Below are 26,237 nucleotides of genomic sequence, written 5' to 3'. Positions count from 1 at the left end.
TGTCTCATCAAGGCTGCGATGGAGCCACCTACAAGATGAGGTCCTTGTGAACAACACAGCAAGACAACATGGCTGAAGTTTAAATCATCAAGCTAAAAAACTGATGGTATTTTTATGGTTCGCACAGTGTATTTTTTGGCATAGAAAATGTTATGGCTCATTTGTCCATTCTGGTAAGACTAGTTCAGGGACTTAGTACTGAAGTACTGAACCTTAAATGGTGAACATTAAGCTAAATGCTAGCGAGTAGGAGCTCCGAGTAGGAGCTGCAAAGGTTTTTGTATTGTAGCATTGTTAGAAAGTGTCCAAGTAGGGACCACAATCCTAGTCAGGGTAAGTCAGATGCACACTTTAAATTCATCTGTGCTCACCCTCTGGTAGCTTGGCACAGAGCAGGCAGGCTTAACTTAAGAGACAATGTGTAAAGTATTTGGGCAATGCACACACACACCTAGTAACACAATGAAAACACCACAAAAAATGCTACACACAGCTTTAGAAAAATAGGGAATATTTATTTTAGTAAAACAAGACTGAAACAACAAACATCCAACCAGTAGAAGTCGAGATATACATTTTTAGACAGGTTTAGAAAAATAGGGAATATTTATCTGGGTAAAACAAGGCTGAAACAACAAACATCCAATCAGTAGAAGTCGAGATATTAATTTTTAAAGATTAAACTCAAAATAGCGCTAAGAAGTCACTAGCAGTCAAAACGTTACTTGAGGTTGTGAAGGACCAGGGCAAATCTAAATTTAAGGTCAACTGGGATGGAGGGTAGGCTGGCTACAGAACCCACGCAGGGTCCACTAAAAAGTATATTAGATGGAGCACAGCATCGACCCCAACGGCATGATGCGTTGATTCTGATCCGCACACTCTGGTAAATGCGTCGTCTTAGAGCCTCGCAGTCGGGTTCTGTGTCCGTGTCGAACTCCGTTGAAGTGAATGCAAAGTTTCATCATTGAGCCGCGCAGAGCACTGTCATCTGGCCGTGCAAGCTTTGAATCCGCTGTCGTTGAACTGCCTCTTCGTTGAAGGGGCGATGTGTCGAATCTGAGCCGCACAGTGGTGATGATGCATCGGTTTTTGCAGAAATCAGCTGCAGAACCCACTTCTGAGGCCAGGACGGTAGAGGGGCACCTCAGGCAAGGGTAGGACTCACAGATGGCAGAGTCCAGCAGCACCCTGGGAGTTGTAGGCAGGCTTTGAAGTCCCTGAGACTGCAGGAGAACAGGGGGCAAGTCAGCAAGCCCTTGGAGTCACTCTGGGTTCAAGTGAGATGGGTCCAGTTCTTATCCTCAGCAGGGCAGAGAACAGCAGGTAGCAGGGCAGCACAGCAAAGTAAAGAAGCAGTTTCTTAGAACAGTCAGTCCAGGCAAAGTGGCAATCCTTACAGCACAGCAGTGCACTGTTTTTAGGGGGCATGAGGCCCAATCCTTATACCCCAAAGTGCTTTTGATGTAGAGGATGACTTCAAAGGAACTCTCTGATGTGTACAAGGATCCATATTTAACCCAACCCTGTCTGCCAGGATCTCTCTGAGAGGTAATGAGTCCTTTGTGTGGGGTCAGGCCACTACCCTTTGAAGAGTAAGTGTGAGCCCCTCCCATCCTTCCTGCCCAGGTAGACCTAGCAGTATGCCGATGAATTCAGATGCTGTGGCTGTCTGGAGGACATGCAAAAATGGAGCTCAGCCCAGACGTGCCTTAGAGACAGGCTGTCAGGCACACAGAGCAGTAAGAGCAGAGAAATGCCTACTTTCTGAAAGTGGCATTTCTAAAATAGTAATTTGAAATCCACCTTTACCAGTAAAGAGGATTTATGATTACCATTCCAATGATTTTATACATGACGTAGTTACTCCATTCTGATCAGGGATTACAGGCTTAAACATATATTAAAGACTTTCCAATGCTGGCCTACATGAGGAGTAGGCCTCACAGTAGTGAAAAACAACTTTGGAAATTTTTCACTACTAGGATATGTAAAACGTAAAGGTACATGTCCTGCCTTTACTTACTTAGCACCCTGCCCTATAGGCTATGTAGGGCCTACCATAGAGGTGACCTGTATGAAATAAAAGGGGAGTTTAAGGCTTGGCAAGAGGTTTTACATGGCAAGTCAAAGTGGTAAAGAAACAGCACACACAAGCTCTGCAATGGCAGGCCTGAGACATGTTTAAGGGCTACTGAAGTGGGTGCCAAAATTAGTGCAGCAGGCCCCCTAGTAACATTTAATTTACAGGCCCCGGTATTAGGTATGCCACTTTACAAGGGACTTACAAGTAAATTAAATACACACATTGTGAATACACCAATGTTACCATATTTAGAGCAGAAGTGCATGAACTTTAGCACTGGTCAGAAGTGGTAAAGTGCTCAGAGACCTAAGGCCAATATAAAGATACAGCAAAAGCAAGAGGTAGAAAAGCAAAAAGTCTGGAGTGAGACCACCCTAAGGATGCAAGGTCTAACTATCACTTCCTAGTTTCCATTGTAGATGGTAATTTAAGTGATTCTAGTGTTCCCTGCAAGTACAAAGTTCTTTAAAGGCGTAGCACTGACTGGAAAATAAAGTGTCTGAGTAGTATTTTCTGTGCAGTACTGCATCTGAGCTTCTAACCTCTAACACCTCTTAGAGTAAGGTGTCACTGTTTGCTTTCTCTGCCTAGAGATAATAAAAGTCCCAAAGGTAGTAAGTTGATTATCCAGTTGGAGTGTGCTGAGACACCAATAGCGTCCACAGTACTCAAACCGGCCTAGGACACAAAGTAAAGGCCCCAAAGCCCTCACATTGGAGGAGGATGGGTTTCAACCCCATCACTACTGGTGCATGTTGATTTATGAAGCATATGATTGTTTTAATGGACTATTTTATGTCTATCTCTGAATGTGAGGGCATTGTGTTTTTGTCTCTTTGAATCTGTATAACCTATGCCGTCCTATATAAGTGTGAAAGCTCTACCTCATAGGTGTGTGCAGTAAACTTGTTTGATGCACCAGGTGCCATAGATTCTGTAATAAGGATTACTTATGATCACTGAGAGTGCAGAAAACACGATTCAGTTCCAACATCAATGGTACTTTTTATTAATTCTTTTGTTCAGATGCCACGAAAAGATGGAGTCAACGGACAAAGATGTAACTGAGCAAGACATAGATTTGTCTTCTGTTCTGGGCAAATCATGTACCTTCAAACCATCCCATCTGGAGGAGTATGAACATTCTCAGACCAGCACCAAGAACCTGATTCTCCAGAAGACTAAGGAGATCTGTGCTTGCAACCCAAAAACAATACTCAATTCTCCATTTAAGCTCTTTCCAATTCTTGAATGGGGACCACGGTACAAGATCAAAGAGGAGCTGCTGGGAGACATTGTGTCGGGGCTCATCATTGGAATTATCACCATTCCTCAAACTATTTCTTATTCTCTTTTGGCCAACCAGGATCCGATCTATGGACTCTACACAAACTTCTTCTGCTTCCTCATTTACACTGTCTTTGCCACATCACGCCATAACTGTGCTGGTGCGGATGGTGTGCTTTGCCTGATGATTGGTGAAACGGTTCTCAGAGAGCTGAAGGCTGCCGGCTACAACACCGATGTAGGCATGCCTGCTGGATCATTCATAAACTCATCCTTATCGGCCAACTCTACGGACATATGTGATAAAAGCTGTTACGCTATTAAGGTTGCTACTTCACTCACCTTTCTTGTTGGAGTTTATCAGGTATTTATTTCTTATTGACTTTGTGTAGCAAAGGCATGTTTCCACTGCACAGCGTTAGGTCTACATTACATGTAGACCTACGTACTGTGTTAGTATTTCCTGGGTATATTACAGGCTAAAAAGTATCATATGTTTCTAATAATTGATCAAGGCATATTTCTTAACCAGTGTGCCACCACAGTGTTAGTTCAGAGGTTACAAGAAGTGATGCGAAGGAAAAATTATAATTTGTGTATGGGTAGAGGGATGTTGCATGTTTGAGAACATAACCTGCTCCAGGTATGAGTTAAACAGCATGTCTTTTTTATTTCAATCACTATATCCTATGTTCTTGTTCTGGACCTCAGTGCTTGACTGCATAAGGGTCAGGAAGAATAAAAGGATGAACTTCTCTACCATGTCACTTGTTTGCTGTGTTCCCCAGAATTGGATTTTGTGTTATGATCTGTGGAAGGCTGGAGTTTGTTTGGGTGAGGTAGGTGATGTTAACTCATTCAAAGGGACAGGACAAATGTGCTTTTTCAGTGATGTTGAGTTCTGAAGGAGGTCTTCAAAAAACTAGTATTCAATGTGTTCCGAGATGCTACAATATGTTCACATTTAGGTGAAAGCATGCTTCAACGTTTCTGTTTTGGGATGTTTTCTTTGGAGAAGGTGTTTCAGTTCTGGGAGTGGATTTAGATAGGAAGCATTACAGAACCTTCAGTCTTGGAGAGTCAATAGTTCTGCCTCTGTGTTTTTGTTTTCTGGGCAGTATTTGGTGGATAGTTAAGGCCTCATTTGGAAAGCCCTTTGCGCCACTACAGAGTCATTTTTTTATACACAGCGATGGCACTGGCAGTGCACTGCTCTGCTCCAGATTTACAAACTGACGCTTTGGGCCCAAGGCGTCAGTTTGTAAAGCCTTTTGTCAGATTATACCTGTGCCAGGTACAATTATGCAGGTTAGGCTTTCCCAGGCAGAGAGCCACGGAGAACTGACATATTGAAATGTACATTACTTCATTGCATCATTCTGGGACTTCACTGTGTCACAATGTTATGGCCTGCTCAGAGCAGGTGGAAAACGGAAGCAGGGCTTTTAACAATGGAAGCCTCCTTGCACTGCCGGAGTAGTGTCATTTTCCCGACACTACCTGAGCAATGCTTGAGTTTGGCGCCAAGAGAAGTGTCAGAATTTCTGACTCATCTGTGAAAACGTGCAACATTGAGGTCTGTATTGTTAATACAGTGCATTTATGGAGTCGTAAGTGGATCTTAGGGAAGCACAAGAAATTTGATGCATCAATGTTGATGCGGCTGATTATTGTAAATGATGTCCCGTTAATTTGTAAACCAAGCTAAGGTTACTGATTGTTGTGTATCAACAACCAGTACTCAGTGTAAAAGATAAAAAAGGCCTAACACTCATAACACTATTAACATTTTTCCTATTTAGCCTAAGGCTTATCATTGCTGAATTGCTTTACACTATTGTGTAATTTATCTGGAAGTTAGTACTTTGGACCTTTGCAGATAGTGTAGTATAGCAATGATCTTACGGCTTCATTTATGAGGCCCTAGCGGCACACTGTGCCACCGGAGCGTCATTTTTTTACGCTCTGGTGGCGCAGTGTGCCAGCCCATAATTACAAGGCCAGACAAAGCCACCTTGCATGGCTTTTTATGGCTTTGTGAATATGGATCTGTTTCACTCATAACACTGCTTGAAAGGGGCATTCCATGAGTGTTGCTGTGGGTGTTCCCCTAGCAATACCTATTGAATTCGACAGAATCTGATGCATTCCCATAGTTACAAATCTGGGAATGCGTCTGATTCCTATTCCACCTCAAGGGTGGCGTCAAAGTGGCGCAGTGGGGAGAAATAGGATTAGGCCTTCTGTTTGTCACTTGAAGAGTTGGGTCCTCTAGTCTTCCTAGATAGAGGTTTAGAGAACAAGATATCAGCTGGTGGTTACAGTGTCAGGTGTTTGGGCAGACCTAAGAATGACAGATTCCAGTGTTTGCACAGTCTATACTCTTGTCCCTTCCTGCACATAAACAATCATCCCTGCAATGCAAGTCCCCTAGCACCAGGTGCCAGGGTGCCTGAATTGGCACTAGGCAGCAATTTGTGCACCAGCACAGGGGACAAGGACAGGAATGCGCCATATCTCGGAGATATGGCACATTCCTGCTTTTTTGTTTGGCCACAGGGCAGCACAGCAAAAAAGCTTGCTGTGCTGCCCTGCCCATAACATAGTAAATGAGGCCCTATCTGTGACAGGGCCAGGGCTTGCAGTAAACTCTCTCACTACGTAGATTGTAAGTGTAATTCAATCTTTTGCATAATGGAGTTTATGAAGTTAACAGTCTATCGAGGGTAATACCAGAGTTGAAAAATACACCTGCTTTTTGTGTTGGTGCTGTCTGCCAGAATTTAAAACCAATCCTGGACGATATTTTTGACAAGGGTACTACCCAAAAGTACCAACCCTGTTTTAGCATCATTATGTATAGGAATTTTCTCCTTCATCCATTCGTAAACGCAGTCCAGATACTTACTGATGTTTTTGTCTGGTCCCCTAATTCATTTTCCAGGTGGATGCAGATCAAGGTGTCATTAGAAATGGAAGATGGAGTTATTCAGTTGCTAATGACTGTCAGTGTTTATTCGTGTATTTTCTTGAACATAACATAAAGCCTTTCGGCCACTTTAGAGTACCAGTCCTCCTATTTGTCATTGAAGAGTTGGGTCCTCTACTTTCCCTATGTAGAGGTCTAGAGAACGACATATCAGCTGGTGGTTAGTGTCAGGTTTCTGAGCAGACCTAAGAATGACTCATTCCAATATTTGAACAGTCTATCCTGTTGTTAGAGGCAAATCCTGATCAAGGCAGAGAGATCGCAAAGTCTTCCATCTTTAATCACTTTATGAACATGAAGTGGCTTGGAAACAATCTGTTTGAAATTCATAGAGTTCTACAAATTAGGGCCATGCCCATGATGGTTCTGCCTCATGTTCTTGACACCTGAGGTTAGCCTATCAAATTTCTCTGATAATAGATAAGCTGGGGATGAAGGCAGGATTCTAGTAGTGTGCCAGTATTTGAGGTTTATGCGGTATGTGTCCCAGCAAGCCAAGGTTTATAAAACCTCAAATTAAATCTTTTTTTACATTGAGAGGTTTCAGGGTGGGATACGTGGATAAATGTGCCTTTTTTTAGGTTTATAGTTTTTTTTTTTATAGACTAGCCTAGGCAATGTTCCAGTAGTACATGAAGGGATCGCTCCAATGGTCTAGTGACTTCAACCTTTCCTTAAACAAGTTGGGAACAGTTTTTCTGCAAGTGTATCTTTCTCCTGGACTTTCAGAAGTACGTAGCACCAAAGATAGAACTACTCCCAGAAAAATCATATCTGTTAAGATGAATGTCAATTCCTTTAACAACAGCATTAATCTCCATGGTGAACGAGAATTAGTAGTCATACATCATGCTGTGAACTTCACTGTGTGGATGAGGGCAGAGTCAGTGCCCCAAAAACTAGGTAATTTAAAATATGTAAGTTTTCTGTCTACAAACAACAGAGCCTTTGTTTTGGCTCTTTCAGGTGAATTTTTTTTTTTTTCTTCATCAAGAATATATTGACTTTATCACTCACAGACAGTGTGCCAGCTCCCGAAAATATACTTTAGTCAAGTGTGGACATGAGTGTCACTTGACTACATCTAGAATTGGAGGTGCTGTTTTGAGAAGACCTGAGTCAGGAGTTATGTACTAATTTTTAAGAGATGTTGTGATAGGAAAGACTTTTTGGAGACCCCATAGAAAATATCTTTTGTGGAAGAGCATTGAAGGATATTTTGATCTCCCAGATCAATGCAAGAGACTAAATCTCTCCAAGGGGGATCATGACACCCAATCCACTTTTGCAGATGGTCAGGGAGAATGTTGAGATATCCCAATAGCACCAAGAAATCTCCATGTGAAGGTGTGCTTTATGAAACTGTAAATAGAGTAAGTAAATGGCATATTGTAGGTTGCACAGAGGTGGATGAATATAAGGATGCCATTGACTCTCATCCAGGGAGAAGATGAAATGTTCTAACAAAGTTCTGCATCTGGCGGATTTTACTCTGCTAATTCATTTTTGTCGAGTGCAGTTATTAAGGAATTATTTGAGTCATTTAGAATAGTTCCCAAAAACCCATCCACTCTCGAAACCTAAAACCTTTTCCTCAAAATGGCTCTGGAATATTAAAGGAGCACCAGTTCTGCGTGAATCTTCCACTGAAGTGATAATGAATCCCAGTAGTTGCAAAACCTGTTTCTGTTCCTCTCACTGTGGCTAAAAGTAGACTGGCAATCGTAAAGAATACAGTTGTGTTGCCTGTACTCTTGAAGATATCTGCTGTGTTGTCTTTCTAAGATTTTGCTGGGCTACATGAGAGTTTGTTAGGAAACAGTAGGATTTTGATGGGGCAGGAGGACTTATTGATATACAGGAGTTTTGTTCTGGCCACACAATATGTTGCAGTCATACAGATGATACGATGTGCCATAGGAGGATTTCCTGGGATACAGGATATTTTTCTGGGATGCAGGAGGTTTTGCTGGGGTAAATGAATTTTTGCTGGAAAACATAAGGTTTTCCTGGTTACAATGGCTTTTGCTTGGAATCAATTCTAAAGTGTAGGATGTTTGTAATTGAATGATAAGCAAGGAGGAGCTTTTTTTGTTGTAATTGTTCTGAAAGGGTTATGAGTGTATGCTTTAGGAGACCTGGCCTGATGTGCATCATGGCAAGAGCTAATGGAGAAACAAATTCTGTGAGGACTACGCTAGCTCTATCTCAGCTGGGAAATTGGGCTATCCTATACAATATTAAGGTTACATTTTACTAATTTATGGGAGGGAAGGACAACACGTTTGACTGCAGATCAAGTGGGGGAATTGGGGATGTGCAGCCGTTTCTGGGTTGCTCACTGTATGGTCTCTTACTTTTGCTAATCTAAAGTGTAAAAATCAATTTTGATAGTAGAGTGATACACTACTGTGGTAACTGATTTCTGACCAATGCCACAAAAGCCCCAAACCATTTACCTATTTCTTTGTCTTAGTGACCATGAAACCATGAATAGGACAATAGTCAAACGGCTCGCACCCGTGTGCCTATTGCGGACACATCTTCACGCTTACACCGCAGGGCAGCTATTGCCTAGTTTCCGAGGGTTACCAAGATCCTAAACTTCTCCTTTTTCCTACTGTTTCACTAACCACGCTGGCACGTGTAATATATAATTTTTAAGGCAGAGTTGGAAATAGCAAAACATTTGGCTGGATCAGTCCCCTAATGTGGAATTCCTCAGCGAATGGAAGTCCATGAGAAATAACTGAAGGCCAAGAGCTAAAAGGGTTCACCATAGTCAGCCGCTCCTGTGGTTCCTAACTGCAGCACAGGCTTATTTATGTGAGATTTTTCTATCTTGCCCACCTAGAGGAACTTATTTTTCCATTCACTGCTCTTCTATTGCCTGCTGGACCAAGGCTCTTAATACTCTTTCTCAAACCTCCAGCTAGAATGCATATTCTGTCTGCAGCACCCTGACCATGCCACACTCAACCCGCACCTGATGGCAGAGGGGTGTGGCTCTTGGAAGTGTTTCTCACCTAGTGGTTAGGAGAAGAAGCTGCTCAGCCATCTTACCTTCTCGAACACCATTGATCTGGCTCCTGAGCAGCCTGGGTTGAATATGAGCTGATGTTAATGGAATGGGGCATACATTTGCATTCCAGCTCGCCCTTCTTTAAAAAATGTAAATGAAGTATCTTTATAGCATTGGAATCATACGTGCTACTGTCGAATGAGAGTTCGAATGGTTTCATTTACAGGTCTTTTCTGAACGTCAAATGATTTTCACCGCCCTTAAAGCGATGGTAATGACGTGGGTGAGAGAAGGAAATCGGGGGGGGGGGGGACAAACTACAGTAAGGGGAGACTTCTAACAAAGGTAGATTTCCACTTGGTGGAAAATAAACATTTGAGAATGTTTGAACACTTTCTGAACGGGGAACGTATTTTTCTTCATTGAGGTACGCCTCCTTACAACCCTATTAAATGTGGTAGACTTCCCGCCTCATTCTCACTAGAAAATGCCTTTACTCATGCTTTTAACAATACATTTCTGTTAATTTCGAAAATGTAAAACTGTCTGCAAGATGTAAGTCCTTAAATACAAATGTGGGTATTCACGTACCGTTGCAAGTAGCATTTAACTCAGAATTGTCCAGAAACCCACCCTCAAAGCTAAATTTGTGATTGTAATAAATCTACATATTGGCAATATTTTTTTGTCACAAATATCTTTTGCTCACATAAAATATCCGAATTGGGGATTTTACAAGACAAAGTGGTAATTTTTCACATCTCAATGGAAATTAGGTGTGGGAAATCTTTGTTAGTCTGGTCTATAATACTAAAATAAACTGACAATTGTCTAGAACAGTCGTCTTTATTTAAACAGTTGGTGTATCTTCAGGTTTTTCAAAGGTGTACCTTCTTGACAATTATTGTTGGAGTGGTGCCAAGATTAACCGGTCGTAGGTCATCTGGGGGCTGTAAACAAATTGGGATTAGTACACTGATATGCCTGTTGGAAGGGGACGGTTGCAGACATGAAAATTGTGTGTTTGGATGTGAAACATATAAGTAAGCTGGACACCAAGGGACATATTTAAGAGCCCCTTGCGCCATCGGAGTATTACTTTTTCATGACACTCTGGTGCACTATGCCCTGTACCGTATTTACAAGGTGGCGTTCAGCCAATTTTTGTGGCTTAATGCCACCTTGTAAATACAGCCCATTCACACACAGTATTTTGTGTGGAAGGGGCGTGCACTGGGTGTGGCTGTGGGCATGGCACAGCAACACCCATTGCATTTTGACTCTGCCCCAGATTTACAAGTCGCATGGCGCATCGAGGAGAAATACTTTTATTTCTCATTGTTTTTTGCTCTTTCTGTGTGTGCTGCAGTCTACAGCACACATAGAAAGAGTGAATCACCCTGTTGGATGGTTTTTGTGTAGGAAGGTGTCCCTTCCTGCACAAAAACATTCTCCCCCTCAACAAAGCCATCCTTGCACCATGACGCAAGGGTGGCTGCATTGGCGCTTTGCTGCAAATTTAGCGCCGGTGCTCGGTGAAAACACAGGTGTGCACCGTATTCTATTGCGTACTCCGTCATTTTCGGTTAATTATGGCACAAGAGTCTATGTGATTGGCTGTTTCGTGTCCAGTGGTCAGAGTCCATACCACACCATTTCAATGAATTTTTGACTCATTTTCTTTCGTCTCTATTATTGGTAGTTGTGTGGCTATTAGTATATCTTTCAATAAAAGGATCCACCATGTTCCATTTCAGATACCCGTTCAGTTATCTTAAGCCGTGGTTCTTAACCTTTAACTTCTGTGGGCCCTCATTTAATTATTACAGGATTATAGGGACCCCAATTGAATCATTGTTGTAATCCGTGGACTGCCCCACTGAACCATTACTGGAAGCCAGGAACCCGGGCCTAAACAGTTACAATAATTTGAATTGCAAAACAATGCACACAAACACAGAAACAAACTTTCAACAAACAAATATACAAATAATAAAATATTTTATTCAATTACCACACAAACATAAAAGTTCAATTGTTGTGTGGGGAGGTAGAAGCTTTTCTTAATTTAATTGAGGCCATCCCTTGTCCGTTTTGTACTGCTCCAACTAATCAAGCACCAACTTAATTTTTAGCTTCCAATTTAAAATGTATTTACATTTACAGAATGTTTAGAAATTTATATTTTGCTTCTTTAATAATATACACTTTAGTAATCTGTTAATATTATTTAATTTTCTAAGTAAGTCACAATCCACTGAGTAGGCATCACAGACCCCAGTGGTCCCCAGACCAGAGGTTAAAAAACGTTGGTCTAAAGCATGTGTGAATTGTACATTTTGGGGCATATTTCTCATTATTTCATGCAATGTAATGCAGCAAGACACCTTGCTACACTGTGCTGTGTGAAATGAAGACGACAGGAATGCACCATGTCTATCAAGATTTGGCTTATTTCTGCACTCTGCTGGTGTTGGCACACAAACCGCTGCCTAGTCCCAACCATTGGTGCAAGGGTGCCTGCGTTACAGGCAAGATTGTTTGTGTGCAGGAAGGATACATTCATGCACAAAATCAATCCTCTAAGGGTTTTTCCTCTTTCTACGTGTGCTGCAGGATACAGCACATGTGGAAAGAGGAAAAAATGAGGGCAGTAAAAAAGATATTTCTCCTCATTACTCCACCCCTGGGAAGGTGTAGCATTCTGATGCATTCTCAGGTCTAACAGTATTGATAAATCTGGGAATGCATCAGAATCCATGGAAGAATGCTTGGATACATCCATGCTTCAACCATGAAACACCACTCTGGGGCAGAGTATCAGAAGGCAGCAACTTGTGGTGCCTTGCATTACTCAAGATTTACAAAGACACGCAGCTCCATGCAATAAGGCCTTGCATGGCTTGGTAAATCTGTTTATAGGTTATTCATTTCCCTGTGCCTCCTTGCGTGGCACAAAGATGAAGCAAAACTATTGATAAATATGCCCTTTTTGTCTTTAAAGCTTGTCTTCAATTGTTATTTTTTATGGTGGTGCACAGATTCTGTTTCAATTTTGAAAATTGTTTCATGCTCATTTCCAAGTGGATTTGCCTTTCACAAAGCAGATGAAACCCCTAAAGTGCATGTCAGACAAAATGCATAAACCAAGGTATGGAACAGTATGTACGATACTCTTGTTCTTCATACATAAATAATCAGTCTGACTTCTTTCCAAAGGCAGAGGTCATACAAACAAATATTTGGCATTAAGGTGAGAAGATCTCTCTTAGAATGTCGTGTACCACAATGCGTGACTAACCATGTTTCAGGTGATTACTACAAAAAGCAGTACCTCTACCAATCTTGTCCTGCGCATCTTCGTCCAAATATAACATGAAGTTATTAGAGATAAACATAGAAGACCAATGTCTATGTTTTTGCCTGGAGAGCATGCATATTTTCTTATTTTCTTACACAAACCTACAGTTTCCTGAAAATTTTCATCTCAATCTTTTGAGAAATCCAGTTGTCATAAGATTATGGGTGTGTTAATCTTTTAAATCGGTTTACATTCATTGTAGGTACCAAATAGGTAGCCTTCTAGGACATATTCTAGTGCTATGTCATAACTGTCTCTGATTCAGAAGGAATGAGTTGAGCTATCTGGAGCATGTGAATGTTTGGACTCTGCCTTGAGAGGGCCATCTGTTACTGCTCAGTTGACTAGAGAGGACATTGGGCTGTTAGTTATATTTCAGGTTGTGCTGATAATGTCCATACAACACAGTTGAGAAGGGCCTTTAATTATAAGTATACTAACTAACCTTGTTTTGGGAGGTGCATAATTATTTTAGGTGACTTCAGTCCAACTGCTGCTAGTAAAAGCTGGAGTGGTCAAATCACCTGAGACTGCTGAGGTTACAGAAGTTAAGACTCTTTACAACTAATGTTATGTTTCAACTGTTAGAGGATTGACAGAGGTCCCACCAGATGGCATGGGTGGGATGCTGCCCCTCCCTCAAGACACATGGGGACCTTGAGATTCCATTGCACTTCACATTTATCTACTGAGAAACATTCATACTTTACATCCACAACTCCATTTCAAGATGACGGCTGCCTCCAATGATGTTCATAAGAACTCACTAATACAAGTTGGTGGGCATTAGGATGTTCTCGATCCAACATCAGACACAAAAGACATTAGCCCCAATGCTTTCTAATTAGGCATACAGTGAAAGAAATGTCCTCACAGATTGTCTTGCTAGTGCCTTCTGTCTTGACATTCTTCATGAAGCTGTTGTAAAGTGAGATTTATATGTTTGTGGTTGTGAGATCTGAGTGCTTAGATGCAAACTTCTAGGTGAGCCAGTGTTCTCGTCTGTCTTAACATGTTTCCAGAGATGGTGATGGGGCACTGGTTATTAACGTATTTCTAATCTGTCCTCGTCTCCTTGCACATCATTGGGGGAATACCTCTGTAGCAGCACTCTCATATATTGGGGATGTGCTTTCAGAAGACAGTCTTACATTCAGGGGTTCTGTGTTGTAGGTACACAGATACACTTTAATTTCTGGGAATGAAAACCCCATCCAAACCTGATGTTACTTTCTCAAAAGCAAATCTATATTACAAGATTGAAACCAAAAAACATTAGATGACAGGTCCAGTTAATTTACTGCGTGGATAAAGAGTGGCTATCTACGCACAATATTGTTTTTTACTCAATATCAATTAAATCCCACCTTCACTGTATTATTATTGATTTTAGCACATGTTACTGCTGTGACCTACGAGCTGTGACTACCACAGACAATGTGAATCCATTGTGCATTCCACACTTGATTTGACAGTTTATGCATTGTATTAATCAAAGTACTAATAGTTTAGTTGTAAAGTGGTGCACTGAAAAGCCATATAATGTGTATTCACTCAAGGTCAACTCATGGAACCCCATGTGGTATAGCATTTAAATTTCATGCTTAAGGAATTTATTCATCATCATGTTATATTTCAGGAAGAAAACTCACAGTCTGCATTAAAACGATATTCAATTTTATATGGATAATGTTTCAAACAAAATGTATTACCAGAGTTATTTCATTTAAAGTTACTGTAACATGAACACTAATAGAAAATTATTAATGTTAATATTATAATTTGAGTGCTAAAATGTAATTTATTTATATGAGTTAATGTGCTGTTTCAATTCACTTGCATTATCCTAAGTGAGGGCTGATAGGCCCTATTTCATGATTATACAGAAAATGATTAGTAATCTTGCTAACATGAACCTTTCTATCAGATTTTGTTATCATGAGAATGCTAGCTTGGTAATAAGATGTTTTATTGGTCTACACATAGTGAGCCCGGGAAGTTGTCCTTGAGTACAGTACATTCAGGACTGGAACTGGCAATATATACCATTGTTAACATTTGTATGGATGTGACCAGATGGGAATGTGTGCTACCTGTTGGTAATGGGAATCTTCATCAATGTTGCAGTCTGAGTCGCATGATTGTTTCCTATTGGATGTTATATCTTCAATGTCATGTGGAGTGATTGATGATGAAACATTTTTGTCTATAAACTTTAATATACTGTTCTTCAGGTGGGTTTGAAGAGAGTCTCTCTGGAGACCCCATTGCAGCTGTCTACTCCATTCTATTCTGCTTGCTGGACCCCTTGAACTCTGAGAGATATGATCCTCTCTGCCTGTGCCCCTTTGAAATGCCTTGCTGAGACTTAAGAGATTTTCCTGTTGACCCAAAAGAAGAATACTCTTGACCGAGCTTCTGAGATGCTGATACCTTACCTCTTTACTTATCTTTTGCCCACTATAGTTAGTGATTTGTAGCCCCAGATTCCTTTTTCCAAATTAGTTTTGTGCTTTTTACACCATTTGTCTTTTGGCCACATGTGTTTAGCCCAGCATGTTCATTCCTGATTGATTAATTTGTAGGGTTTTCCCTTGTCCAATCTAACTAAAACTTTGTTGATTCAAATTGCCTTAATGCTTATTAGAACTGAGCAGTGCTTGTTTTCTGTACATCAGGTTATTTTTCTGATGCTTTATAATGTATGTGTGGAGTGTGGAATTCAGCAAAAAAGTCCGTCCACGGCAGCGAAGCGGAGTTTACCGGTGCCCACACTTACAACAGTCACCCAGTTTTGTGCACAACAAGAGATGGAGGGGAAATATAATTAAAAAGCCATTTCTCTGAGCTCTAGTGCTTTAAGGATATCCAGGGACCTTCATTTGGAGCCTCTGGCACCTTGAAATAGTTTCTGTTAATTCAACAGAAGCTGATTAGGTCAGGTGTTGAAGGAGGCTGCGTGTGCCACAGAGCCTTTTTTAGGCTAAATACTCTCCTCTCACACCCAGTCTAACTTACCCTTTCACTGTTCTGAAGTCAATAGATGTGATCATGTGAGTAAGACAAGTATCAGTATTAGTGTGCTATGCATGCAATGATGACTGCCAAATGTGGCAACTTGATGACCCAGCGGTCCTGCGAACCGTTACTAATCATGCCATTTACTGTTTTATTTTGTGATTGCCAATTGTGCCTTGTACAGTACTGGCTACTATTTTCACCTACGTCTTCACCCCCACTTTCCGTTCTGCATATAGGCCTTGCTTTTTATTCAGAAGCTTTGACAGAATTGCCTTAAGAAAGTTGTCAATAAATAATAATAGAAAATAGCCATTATTGCTATTATTAGCAAGCTCTACAAAAATCTTGCTACAGTTGGCATTGTGTTTTTAGGCAGGCATATGACATCTTTTATATGTCTTCACTGAGCACTATGCAGCATAAGCATCAAGTTAGTTCTGTTGCAAACTTTCTTGTTAAGTTAATGAGTTTACATGTTGTCACGTGCAGAACTGGTGAATAGTGTACTGTGATGTTGTTCTGTTAACCAATTGGAGTAACGCGTTTGCGCTGAAGCCATGTACTGCTCACCAGTAGGACATGCTCAGAAGGCTCAAATCCCACTCTCTCAGGCAGTGCAGAGTGAGTACCGGTGTTGTGTAATATTCGGTTCAACTGCATCTCGAAGCTGCTATCTACGTGAGACTGGTGTGTTCCTATAGATTGCCCTTCACTAATGTAGGGCTTGTACTTCAAGTTTTTTGCAGGCAGGGGCCTCTGTTTCACAGCAAGGAAGGATGTGGCTTTCATTCCACGTCACACCAAGTTTGATCAATAATAGCTCCTCTGCTTGGCCATTCCGGAGAGCCTTGCTCAAGACCTTTTTATCCTGTTCTAGCACTATCTTTGAAGGGGGAAAAGAGGCCGGGATTCCTGCAGTTGTGTATCATGGTGGGACTGTGGGTCGAATCTTTTGGCAGATTGGGATGTTTGAACAACATCAGTATAGGTAAGCAAGCATGCTTTGTATTGTGCTTGGGATGTAACTCACATTAAGTTGAAATTATCTTGCAGCTCTGTTCCATTAAAGGGGGATACGTGCAAGCCACTTTTTTGCGATGAGTGCTGTTGTACGAACCACCAGACAAGGTGCAGACTAATGTGCAATGGAAGAGCTAAGCTGACACTGCAGCTTTTTTATTAGGAGAAAATTGCATTGCTCCACAGTGCATGGGTCTACTCCTATGCTTTCTAGCAGGGCTCTCATTGCCATTGAAATAGTGTGTTTCTGGCACTTTCTGTGCCCTCAGATGGCGTCAGAAGGCCTGCTCCAGAACCAAGTGTAGGAGATAACTACAGCATGTCGAGCTTGTGTTCATGCGCCAAGCGCTGAGTCCCTGTGAAATGACCAAACCAGGGATACGGGGTGGGCAGAACTCTGAAGTATTGCCCGGAGTTTTTGTGGAATTCCACAGAAATCTGGGGAGTGTAACTCTGCGAGTTACGCCCACCCCTAATTGTATTCATTGAGTGTTTAGTTCTGGTTAGGCTATTTTGTTTTAACTTTTTCCATCACCTTGGGCAACAAAACCCTTGGTGATATTGTATCTTTAAAACTTTGTTTTGAGAATCATCTACATGACTTTGAGTTTACGTTTGTAATAAAAACACTTGGACTTTATTTCAGACTGGAGTTTTCCTTATAGGGTCACATTGGTCATACTGTGGTATTGAAAACTGATTGGTTGTAAATTTTAATGACTTCTCTCTACACCCTTATGCGGGGTCAAAAGATTAATTGACCTCGTCAAGCATCGATTCCAGCGAAGGAAGAAATGCATAAGCAAAAGTAAGGTTTGTCAGGGGATCGCATTAATCTTCCACTTATTAAAGGGGGCTCCCACTATCTCCAAACAACTACATCTTAGCTGTAGTGCCCTTAACTGGTTCATAAAGGCACGCATGGTGGTGGGATTTTGTCTCCAAATTAGCACTTCGGAGGACATTGCTGTTGGTAGGAGGGTCTTCTGAGGACAAGAAGGGACTTCCGCCAGCATTTATGTCCCTCTCAAAGGATCCCAGTAACAGCAACATCTAACAGTCATTGATGGTCCTCCATCTTAGTGGTCATCACTGCTCCTTGAAGGTGTTTCTGCACTCTGTCCTTGCTGAACTTCCAGACAACTAACACAAATGTAGTAAAATGTATTTTTTTTTAGAGTAGCACAGCCACTGACTTTTTTCCAAACTGCCAAACACTTAAACTAGTTAACCCTTACTGGGATCTCTAAAGGGTTGTTAGCAACACATGTGTCTCGTTCAGCTGTGCCTTAGATAATATCATAGGGCTTACACAGGCAATCAAGTAAAGTGCCATTTTTCATTGGGTTCACTTCCACAAACTCAAGGTTCATAGGATGAAGGTCCTGAATGTGGGATCATTATGAGAACGATCAGAAAGATTTTACTTATTTTAAAAAAGCAAGTAAGTCGAATATTCAGTTGCGGCTCGCCATGGTTACAGGGGGTGGGGAGGAGGAGTGTGTGGGGGTGGAGGGGTGGCTGGGGTAAATAAATTTAAATAAAAAATAAAAAAATAAAAATAAACTTACCTCTGCACCGATCCTCTCCTCTCCTCCGTCTCCGACTCCCCAGGCTGCAGGCAGGCACAGGCTCCCAGCCTGCCCAGCGGCCAAACCTGACACTGCACAAAGCAGCATCAAGATTGGCAGACTGGAAGCCAATGCATGCTCTCTCCAGCCCAGCAACACTGTTGCCGGGCTGGATAGAGCCTACTGCGCATGTATGTTTGGCCGACCGGACACGGCTGGCCAAACATACATGCGCAGTGAGGGGAATGAAAAGTGCACTCCCCTCACTGCTCGACACCCCATGGCCCCACCCGCTTTCACAAGGAAGGGACAGTGTCCCTTCCTTGTGAAAGGTTTGCAGCTTCTGCTGCTGGCGGAGGGTCGTTGCTCCTCCGCCCAAGCAGAGGAGCCGCCACTGTGAATATTTGTTTTTTTAATTCAAGGTCATTTGCACTCATTATTGTGTCCACATATGATCTATAGTCCTAGGATCTTCCTAATAATCTTGCATTACTTCCAAGAGTACAGAGTCATTCACCAGGCAAGGTGAAACACGTTATCCTTGACCTCTATCATAAAAGACAAAGCAAGCTTATATTCTAGGGTGTGGTTAATTCCTTGACATAACAATTCAACTCTGTCTGCGTGTATGTTTGATTGGACTTTATTTATTTTCTGTTTCCAGCTTTGACTTACTTTACTGCTCAGATGCATTGATTGCTGTTTGTGGTCATACCAATGTGGAGAAGAGCTCTGAAACCTCCACAGGGTGGGAAGTTGCTCTGCCGTACATGCACAATGAATGAGAGCAGCTTCCAGTAACTACACGCTCAGGGTTTGCAAAGCACTATGAAAAATTTCCGGCCAGAGGAAGCTGAGTAACAACAAAAAAAAGGCCTTTAACAATACCTGTGCATTTTGCTAGCAGGAAGAAGTCAATGCTCCTCCTCTGAAGATGATGTGTAGGTGCTAATAAACAATCAGCAATTTTAAATATGTTAAAGATACATTACAATATGTCAAGACCATCCAATTAAAAGAAAAACAACTGAATAAAAAATTATCTTTGATGTCAAACAAAAACTCAGCAAACACCCTAAGAGACATTTTCATCCTCGAATTACACTGCCATGACGGAAACTTTGGCAGATCGAATAGGAGAGTGAATGTGCACGTATGTTTCCCACAGAAATGTTGCTCTGCAGCCAAAAGAAGCAATTTAATTTTTCATTTGAATTCTTCTCTCTAAAAATACGGTTGGCAAGCACCAAATTCGACATGGAGACAACATTCTTCTTGAAGGAGCCCTGTACAATGCCCGCTGTCTTGGTTCAGGATGCAGAGATACCGTAACATAATTTGAAGGGATAAACTCATACAATTCCATTCTAAAGGCTTGGACGAATTCCTCCTTCCCGGCTTTCTGACAACTCTTCTTTCAGCCAAATGGTGTGTGTAGGGGAGTGGGGGCTAACTATCTACAACTATTTTAGTTCAAAATGTATTGAAAAACTGTGAAGTGCATTATGTAGAGGCATTTATAGAATTCAGATACTTAGGGCCTGACTACAAGAGGGTTATTATTTTCCAACACCTGCGTAAACACCTGTTTGCGCGGGGTCGGAAATATGAGTTGGGTGTTATTTAAAGCAGCAATAATTATTTGATGCTTTAAAATCTTCAACCTTGTTAAATGGAGGTCATTCACTGAAATGCCAGGGGTAGCGAAAGTGACCTCACACGCCCTCTGACCTCCACTTTCACTCATACTTAAACATACCCACAAATTCACACTTACACACACACTCATCTCACATAAACGCACTGTCACCCGCAAGCACGCACACAATATACATTTAAAAGCATTTTTTACTTATCTCAGCTGCCAGGGAAGGGCATATTCCAGTTAATTGTACTCTATTTTTATTACACTGATAGTGAATGATATATATTTTGTTCACTACTAATGTAATTTAAAAAAATTACAGAAAACAAGAGTGGAGCCCCAACTGATATCCATGAGGAAGAGCTGGGACTGTGTTTCTGACACTGAATTTGCCACCCCTGAGGTCAGGGGTCGCAAAGATAATCCCAGGGATAGGGAAGGGCAAGCCAGGGGCCATATCTGTGCCGCCTGGCGCCCCCTAAATGACTCTATACTTTGTTACATTTTGATAGATCAAACCTGCCAAAACTTAACAGGGGAAGCGCATACGGTATTTATCATATCATACTGACTTTGGTGCATTAAACACCAAAATCCACATTTTATTCCCCAGAAACATAGTAGGTGCTATGTATCACACTTGATAAATAATGTACCATGTGGTACTGTTTTTTATCCGGTGCGATAAATAGCACCTATACTCATAATCAGGAGCTTAATATGAAGAAAGAATGCAAAGAAAGAGGAAACCACAAACGAAATCTGTCCTTAGTTTCTCTTTCTCTCTTTCACACACATGCTGTTAGACTTTTCATCCTTGGCGTGGTCTCCCTTAACTTTTTGCCTCTGTTCCCCAGGTTGTTGATGTTTGCTGGACTCTGATTTTGCTGTTTTTGTTACTCTGCTAACCAGTGAAAAAGTGCAAGTGCTCGTTTACAAAATGTGTATGTAATTGTCTCATCCATGATTGGCATATTTGATGTATTAGTAAGTCCCTAGTACAGTGCACTAAAGGTGCCCAGGGCCTGTAAATCAAATACTACTAGTGGGCCTTCAGAAATGGTTGTGCCACCCACACAAGTAGCTCTGTAATCATGTCTCAGACCTTCCATTGCAGTGTCTGTGTATGCAGTTTTAACTGTAAATTCGACTTGGCAAGTGTACCCACTTGCCAGGCCTAAACCTTCCCTTTTCTTACATGTAGGGCACACCTAAGGTAGGCCCTAGGTAGCCCCAAGGGCAGGTTGCAGTGTATGGTTAAGGTAGGACATATAGTAATGTGTTTTATATGTCCTGAAAGTGAAATATTGCTGAATTCGTTTTTCAAAGTTGCAAGGCCTGTCCCTCGTAGGTTCACATGGGGGTTACCTTTAAATCTGATTAAAGTGTAGATTCCCTTTGGGAGTGGATGAACATGTGGAGTGTGGGGTCTCTGAGCTCACAATTTAAAAATACATCTTTTAGTAAAGTTGATTTTGAGATTGTGGGATTGAAAATGCCACTTTTAGAAAGTGAACATTTTCTTGCTTATACCATTTCTGTGACTCTGCCTGTTTGTAGATACCCTGTCTGGGTCAGTTTGACAGTTGGGCTGGTTGCACCTCACACTAGACAGTAACACAAAGGGAGCTGGGGTGTAGTCTGCATTTCCTGATGAACCATTTGTGCTAGGAGGGAGGGGAGGAGTGGTCACTCACACCTGAAAGGGCTGTGCCTGTCCTCACACAATGCAGTCTCCAACCCCTGGTGAGTGTCTGGGGCCTGGCCTGGGCAGGGCAGGATTTCACATTCAAAAGAGACTTTACTTTGAAGTAGGCCTACTTCAAAGGAGAAATTGGGTATAAGAAGGGCACCCAAAACCACAGACTTTAGAGCACTTCTGGAAACCAAGAGGAACCTCTGCCTGGAGAAGAGCTGAATAGCTGAGGAAGAAGTGCTACCCTGCCTGTGACTGTGCTTTGTGGAGCTATACTGCAGTTGTTGCTTCTGCCAGAGTAAGAGGGCAAAGACTGGACTTTGTGTGCCTTCCATCTTGTGAAGATCTCCAAGGGCTTGATTTAGAGCTTGCCTCCTGTTGTTTGAAGTCTCAGGGACGGCAAAGACTTCCCTCTGCTAGCACCTGGAGTCTCTGGAGAGACTCCTACTCTGCCCTGTGGTGCCCATTCAGTTCCTGGGACCCTGAAAGGAGAAGCTGGCAGCCTAAGAGGTAGAAATACCAGGACAGAACGCCGTGCGGGGAAAAGATTGACGCAACTCCAATCCGCGGCTGAAAAATCGACGCGCCACCAGCTTCGCGGCTGAAAATCGTCACTCGCCTGCAATGTGACCAAAGAATCGACGCACGGAGCTGGAGAAATGACGTGCAGCATTGCTGACGGAGGCTGGGAGATCGCAACACGCTCTGCGTGGTCTTTGGATCATCGTGCGGCTGGATTTCCGAAGCAAACACCGCTGAGCATGTAAAAACAACGCAAGGCCTGCCCGGAAACGAGAGTGCTGACCGGATCAACGCATTGCTCTCCTGTGGAGAGAATAAATGACGCACTCCACCAGACGAAAGGAGAAACGGCCCAAGGTCCTGCTCGTGAGTAGAATCGACGCATCGCAAGCCCTTTTTGATGCACACTCGCCCGTGCAGGGGTATTTTTGATGCACCTAAGGTACATTTTCACACTAACAGTGTTAGTGTGTGTTTTAAACTACATAAAGACTCTTTTTGCTTTTTAATTGATAACTTGACTTGTGCATTGTGGATTTTTGTCGTTTTGGTCTTGTTTTGTTTAGATAAATACTTCCTATTTTTATAAACCTGTGTTGTGTCATTTTGTACTGTTTTCATTAAGTTACTGTGTGTGTTGGTACAAATACTTTACACCTAGCACTCTGAATTTAAGCAAATGGCTCTGCCAAGCTACCAAGGGGGTAAGCAGAGGTTAGCTGAGGATGATTCTCCTTTACCCTGACTAGAGTGAGGGTACTTGCTTGAACAGGGGGTAACCTTACTGTCAACCAAAGACCCCATTTCTAACACACGCACACCCATACACTATGTCATAGTTATATTTATGAGGATTGACCATTGAAGGTAATAGAGTGTGTATTTACTATTCTAACTCCAAGTGCACTTAGACACTGGATTAGGTTAGGGAGCGGACCAACACAAATATTAATGCACTTTTTGGGGCATATTTATGAGCCCCTAGCGCCACCGGAGCGTCACTTCACGTGAAGCTCCTGTCGCTCTATGCCCTCACCATATTTACAAGGTGGTGTGAAGCCACTTTTTGTGGCTTAACGCCAACTTGTAAATACGGCCCGGGGTGTTGCTGTGGGCATTCCACAGCAAAACCCTTTTGCATTTTGATGCTGCCCCCAGATGTATGAGGCAGCGACAAAATCTAACGCCACCCCATGCATGGTGTTAGCAACGCGCAATGAGGAGCAATATTTGAGTTCTGCAGCACGCTTAGAAAAAGCTAAATGCCAGAAATGATTGATTATGTGTGGGAAGGTCATTCTGCAGCACACACAGAAATGCCAAATCGCCATTAGTGATTGTTTATGTGCAGGAAGTGACACCTTCCCGCACATAAACAATCAAACCCCTTAACGCAGACATCCTTGCATGATGGTGCAATGATGCCTGTGTTGGTGCTAGCCAGTTCAATCTAGCACAGTGCAGGGGACAACACAGGGGTGCGCCGTATTCAATTAAATACGGCGCATCCCTGCATTGTGAATGTGACAGAGCGCAGTGCTGCCAAATTTAGCAGTGTCACGCTCCGTCATTTTCCTTCAAATATGGGCCTTAGTTTTCTGATACACTCGCTCAAAAGTACCTGAATACACACAGAGACCAGTCCCCATAATCCCTCTGATCCTCACAGAGATGGTGTTGGTTTGGTTTTGCCAGGGTTTACCTGCACTGTAAGAATCAGTCCTGTTCATCTTCTTTAATATACATCATCACCAAAAATTAGGACTGAAGTTTTGAAGCCTTTAAGTGAACTTCACTCTTTATCTCAGTCTTAAATAAAAGACTACGTTGACTTTCCTTTTCATTTTTCCAAAGACCATTTTTGTATCTGTTGATTTTGTTCCTGGTTCCTTTTCACATCCAATGTCATTAGGACCGATTTTATAACCCACACTATCTATAAATTAACCATTTGGTTTACTGCTAAAGTATGTCTTTTTTGATTATTCAATTAAAAAAATGTTATATTTAGATTTATGAAGGAAGTGTTAACTTGAGACCATTTGTATTTTTCAGATCCTTTTTTCGATTTTCAAGCTGGGCTTCATAACTGTATACCTCTCGGAGCCACTGCTGAGTGGATTTGTGACCGGCTCATCCCTGATGATTCTAACCTCCCAGGTGAAGTATCTCTTTGGGCTGAGCTTACCGAGCCGGAATGGCACCGGAGCCTTGATACTCACATGGATTGACATATTCTCCAACTTACAAAAAACTAACCTCTGTGACCTCTTCACTAGCATTGCAGCTTTGGCCATCATCATTCCTGTCAAGGAGATTAATGACAGGTTTAAAAACAAGATGAAGGTACCATTTCCTGTGGAGTTTTTGGTTCTTATTATAGCCATACTCATTTCCCATTATTTCAACTTCACGGAAAAATACAAATCTTCTATCTGTGGAAATATCCCCACAGGCTTCTTGACACCAAAAGTGCCAGACTTTAGCCTCATTCTCAGCTTGGCTGCAGATGCTTTCCCAATAGCTGTCATCAGCTTTGCAATGACTGTCTCCCTGGCTGAAATCTTTGCTACAAAGCATGGATATCCAGTTAGAGCCAACCAGGAAATGTTGGCTATCGGCATTTGCAACTTCATCACTTCTTTCCTGCATTCCTTCCCCTCCTGTGCTGCAGTGGCCAAGACTATTCTCAGGGACTCCACTGGCGCTAAGTCCCAACTCACTGGCATTATTTCTGCTTTGGTACTTCTGCTGGTGCTGCTGGTCATTGCTCCACTCTTTTTCTCATTGCAAATCTGCATCCTTGGCGTCATCATTATCACCAACCTCCGGGGGGCTCTACGAAAGTTTGTGGACATGCCAAACATGTGGCACCTAAGCAAGATGGACACCATGATCTGGTGGATGAGCATGCTAGCCTCCTTCCTTATCACCATCCAAATTGGCCTCCTGGTAGCTGTTTGTTTCTCCATACTCTGCGTGGTCTTCCGCACCCAAAGGCCCAGGGCCACTCTCTTGGCTAGAGTAGGTGACAGTGAGATCTACGAGGATCAGCTAATTTACAAAGAGCTCAACAACATTCCTAATATAAAAATCTTCCGCTTTGATGCCTCTCTGTACTATGCAAACATGAGTTACTTCAAGCAAATGCTTTACAAAAAGATTAAAATTAACCCCGTTGTGGTTTCGGCTCTACGAAGAAATGCCAGGAAGATTCAACCAACAGATGTGAGATCCACTGATAGAGGTTTCTTTAAAAGGTGCAATTTCCCAATGCCTTTCCCCAAAATAGAGACTTCAACCCAATTCTCAATGCCAGAGATTGGCATACATTCCCTCATCATTGACTGTGGAGCCATGCAGTTCATAGATACAGTGGGTCTCACCATGCTGAAAGAAATACACCATGACTATGAAGAAATTGGTGTATGTGTTTTCTTAGCAAACTGCACCCCTTCAGTAAGGTACTCTCTTCGAGAGGGGGGTTACTTCGTTGAATATAGGCCTGGGATTGACCCAAAACAGTTGGCCTTTCACAGTATTCATGATGCAGTGCAATTTGCAGAAAGAAAGTACAGAGAGCAGAACAAGAACACTGAACAGATAAATGTTGATTGCATCCTCAATCACAGTCAGTTTATTGCATATGACAGTGGGATATTAACCAAACTCTAGGAAATGGATAAAATAGGACAGATAATTGAATTTGGGAGGTGGTTATCAGATGCTTATGAACAGTTAATATCAACCTGAGATGTGGGTTAACTCTTGAAAACAAAATCTAGGCATAATTTTGAAGTACATGGAGGAATTCTTCTAGAATTCACCGACTTGCGTAGGAGCAACAATATGTTTTTGGTGACGAGAATGGGGAAACTTCATACATTTTTGTTTAAATCCTCAAAAATCGTCTTCAATGTTTCTCTTCTAACCTCCTTCACACTCTGTGTTACTCTTTCTCTCCTGTGAACTCTCCCTTGAACCCATCTTTGTTTTGCTCTCACTCGTGCCCTTCTC

At 42.0% G+C, this 26,237-nt stretch overlaps 1 protein-coding gene across 1 annotated transcript in view; it reads left to right on the top strand.

Annotated features, from left to right (window-relative positions):
• Positions 1–25,895, top strand: part of LOC138246947 (sulfate transporter-like) — a 90,148-nt gene extending 64,253 nt beyond the window's left edge. The window contains exons 2-3 of the mRNA XM_069201694.1: positions 3,113–3,737; positions 24,276–25,895. Of these exons, the coding sequence (XP_069057795.1) occupies positions 3,113–3,737; positions 24,276–25,895 (2,245 nt within the window). The remainder of the gene's footprint in view (positions 1–3,112; positions 3,738–24,275) is intronic.
• Positions 25,896–26,237: the final 342 nt, after the last annotated feature.

The sequence above is a fragment of the Pleurodeles waltl genome, chromosome 7 (assembly GCF_031143425.1).
Source record: "Pleurodeles waltl isolate 20211129_DDA chromosome 7, aPleWal1.hap1.20221129, whole genome shotgun sequence".
Lineage (NCBI taxonomy): Eukaryota > Metazoa > Chordata > Amphibia > Caudata > Salamandridae > Pleurodeles > Pleurodeles waltl.
This window is presented reverse-complemented; position numbering and strand designations above follow the sequence as displayed.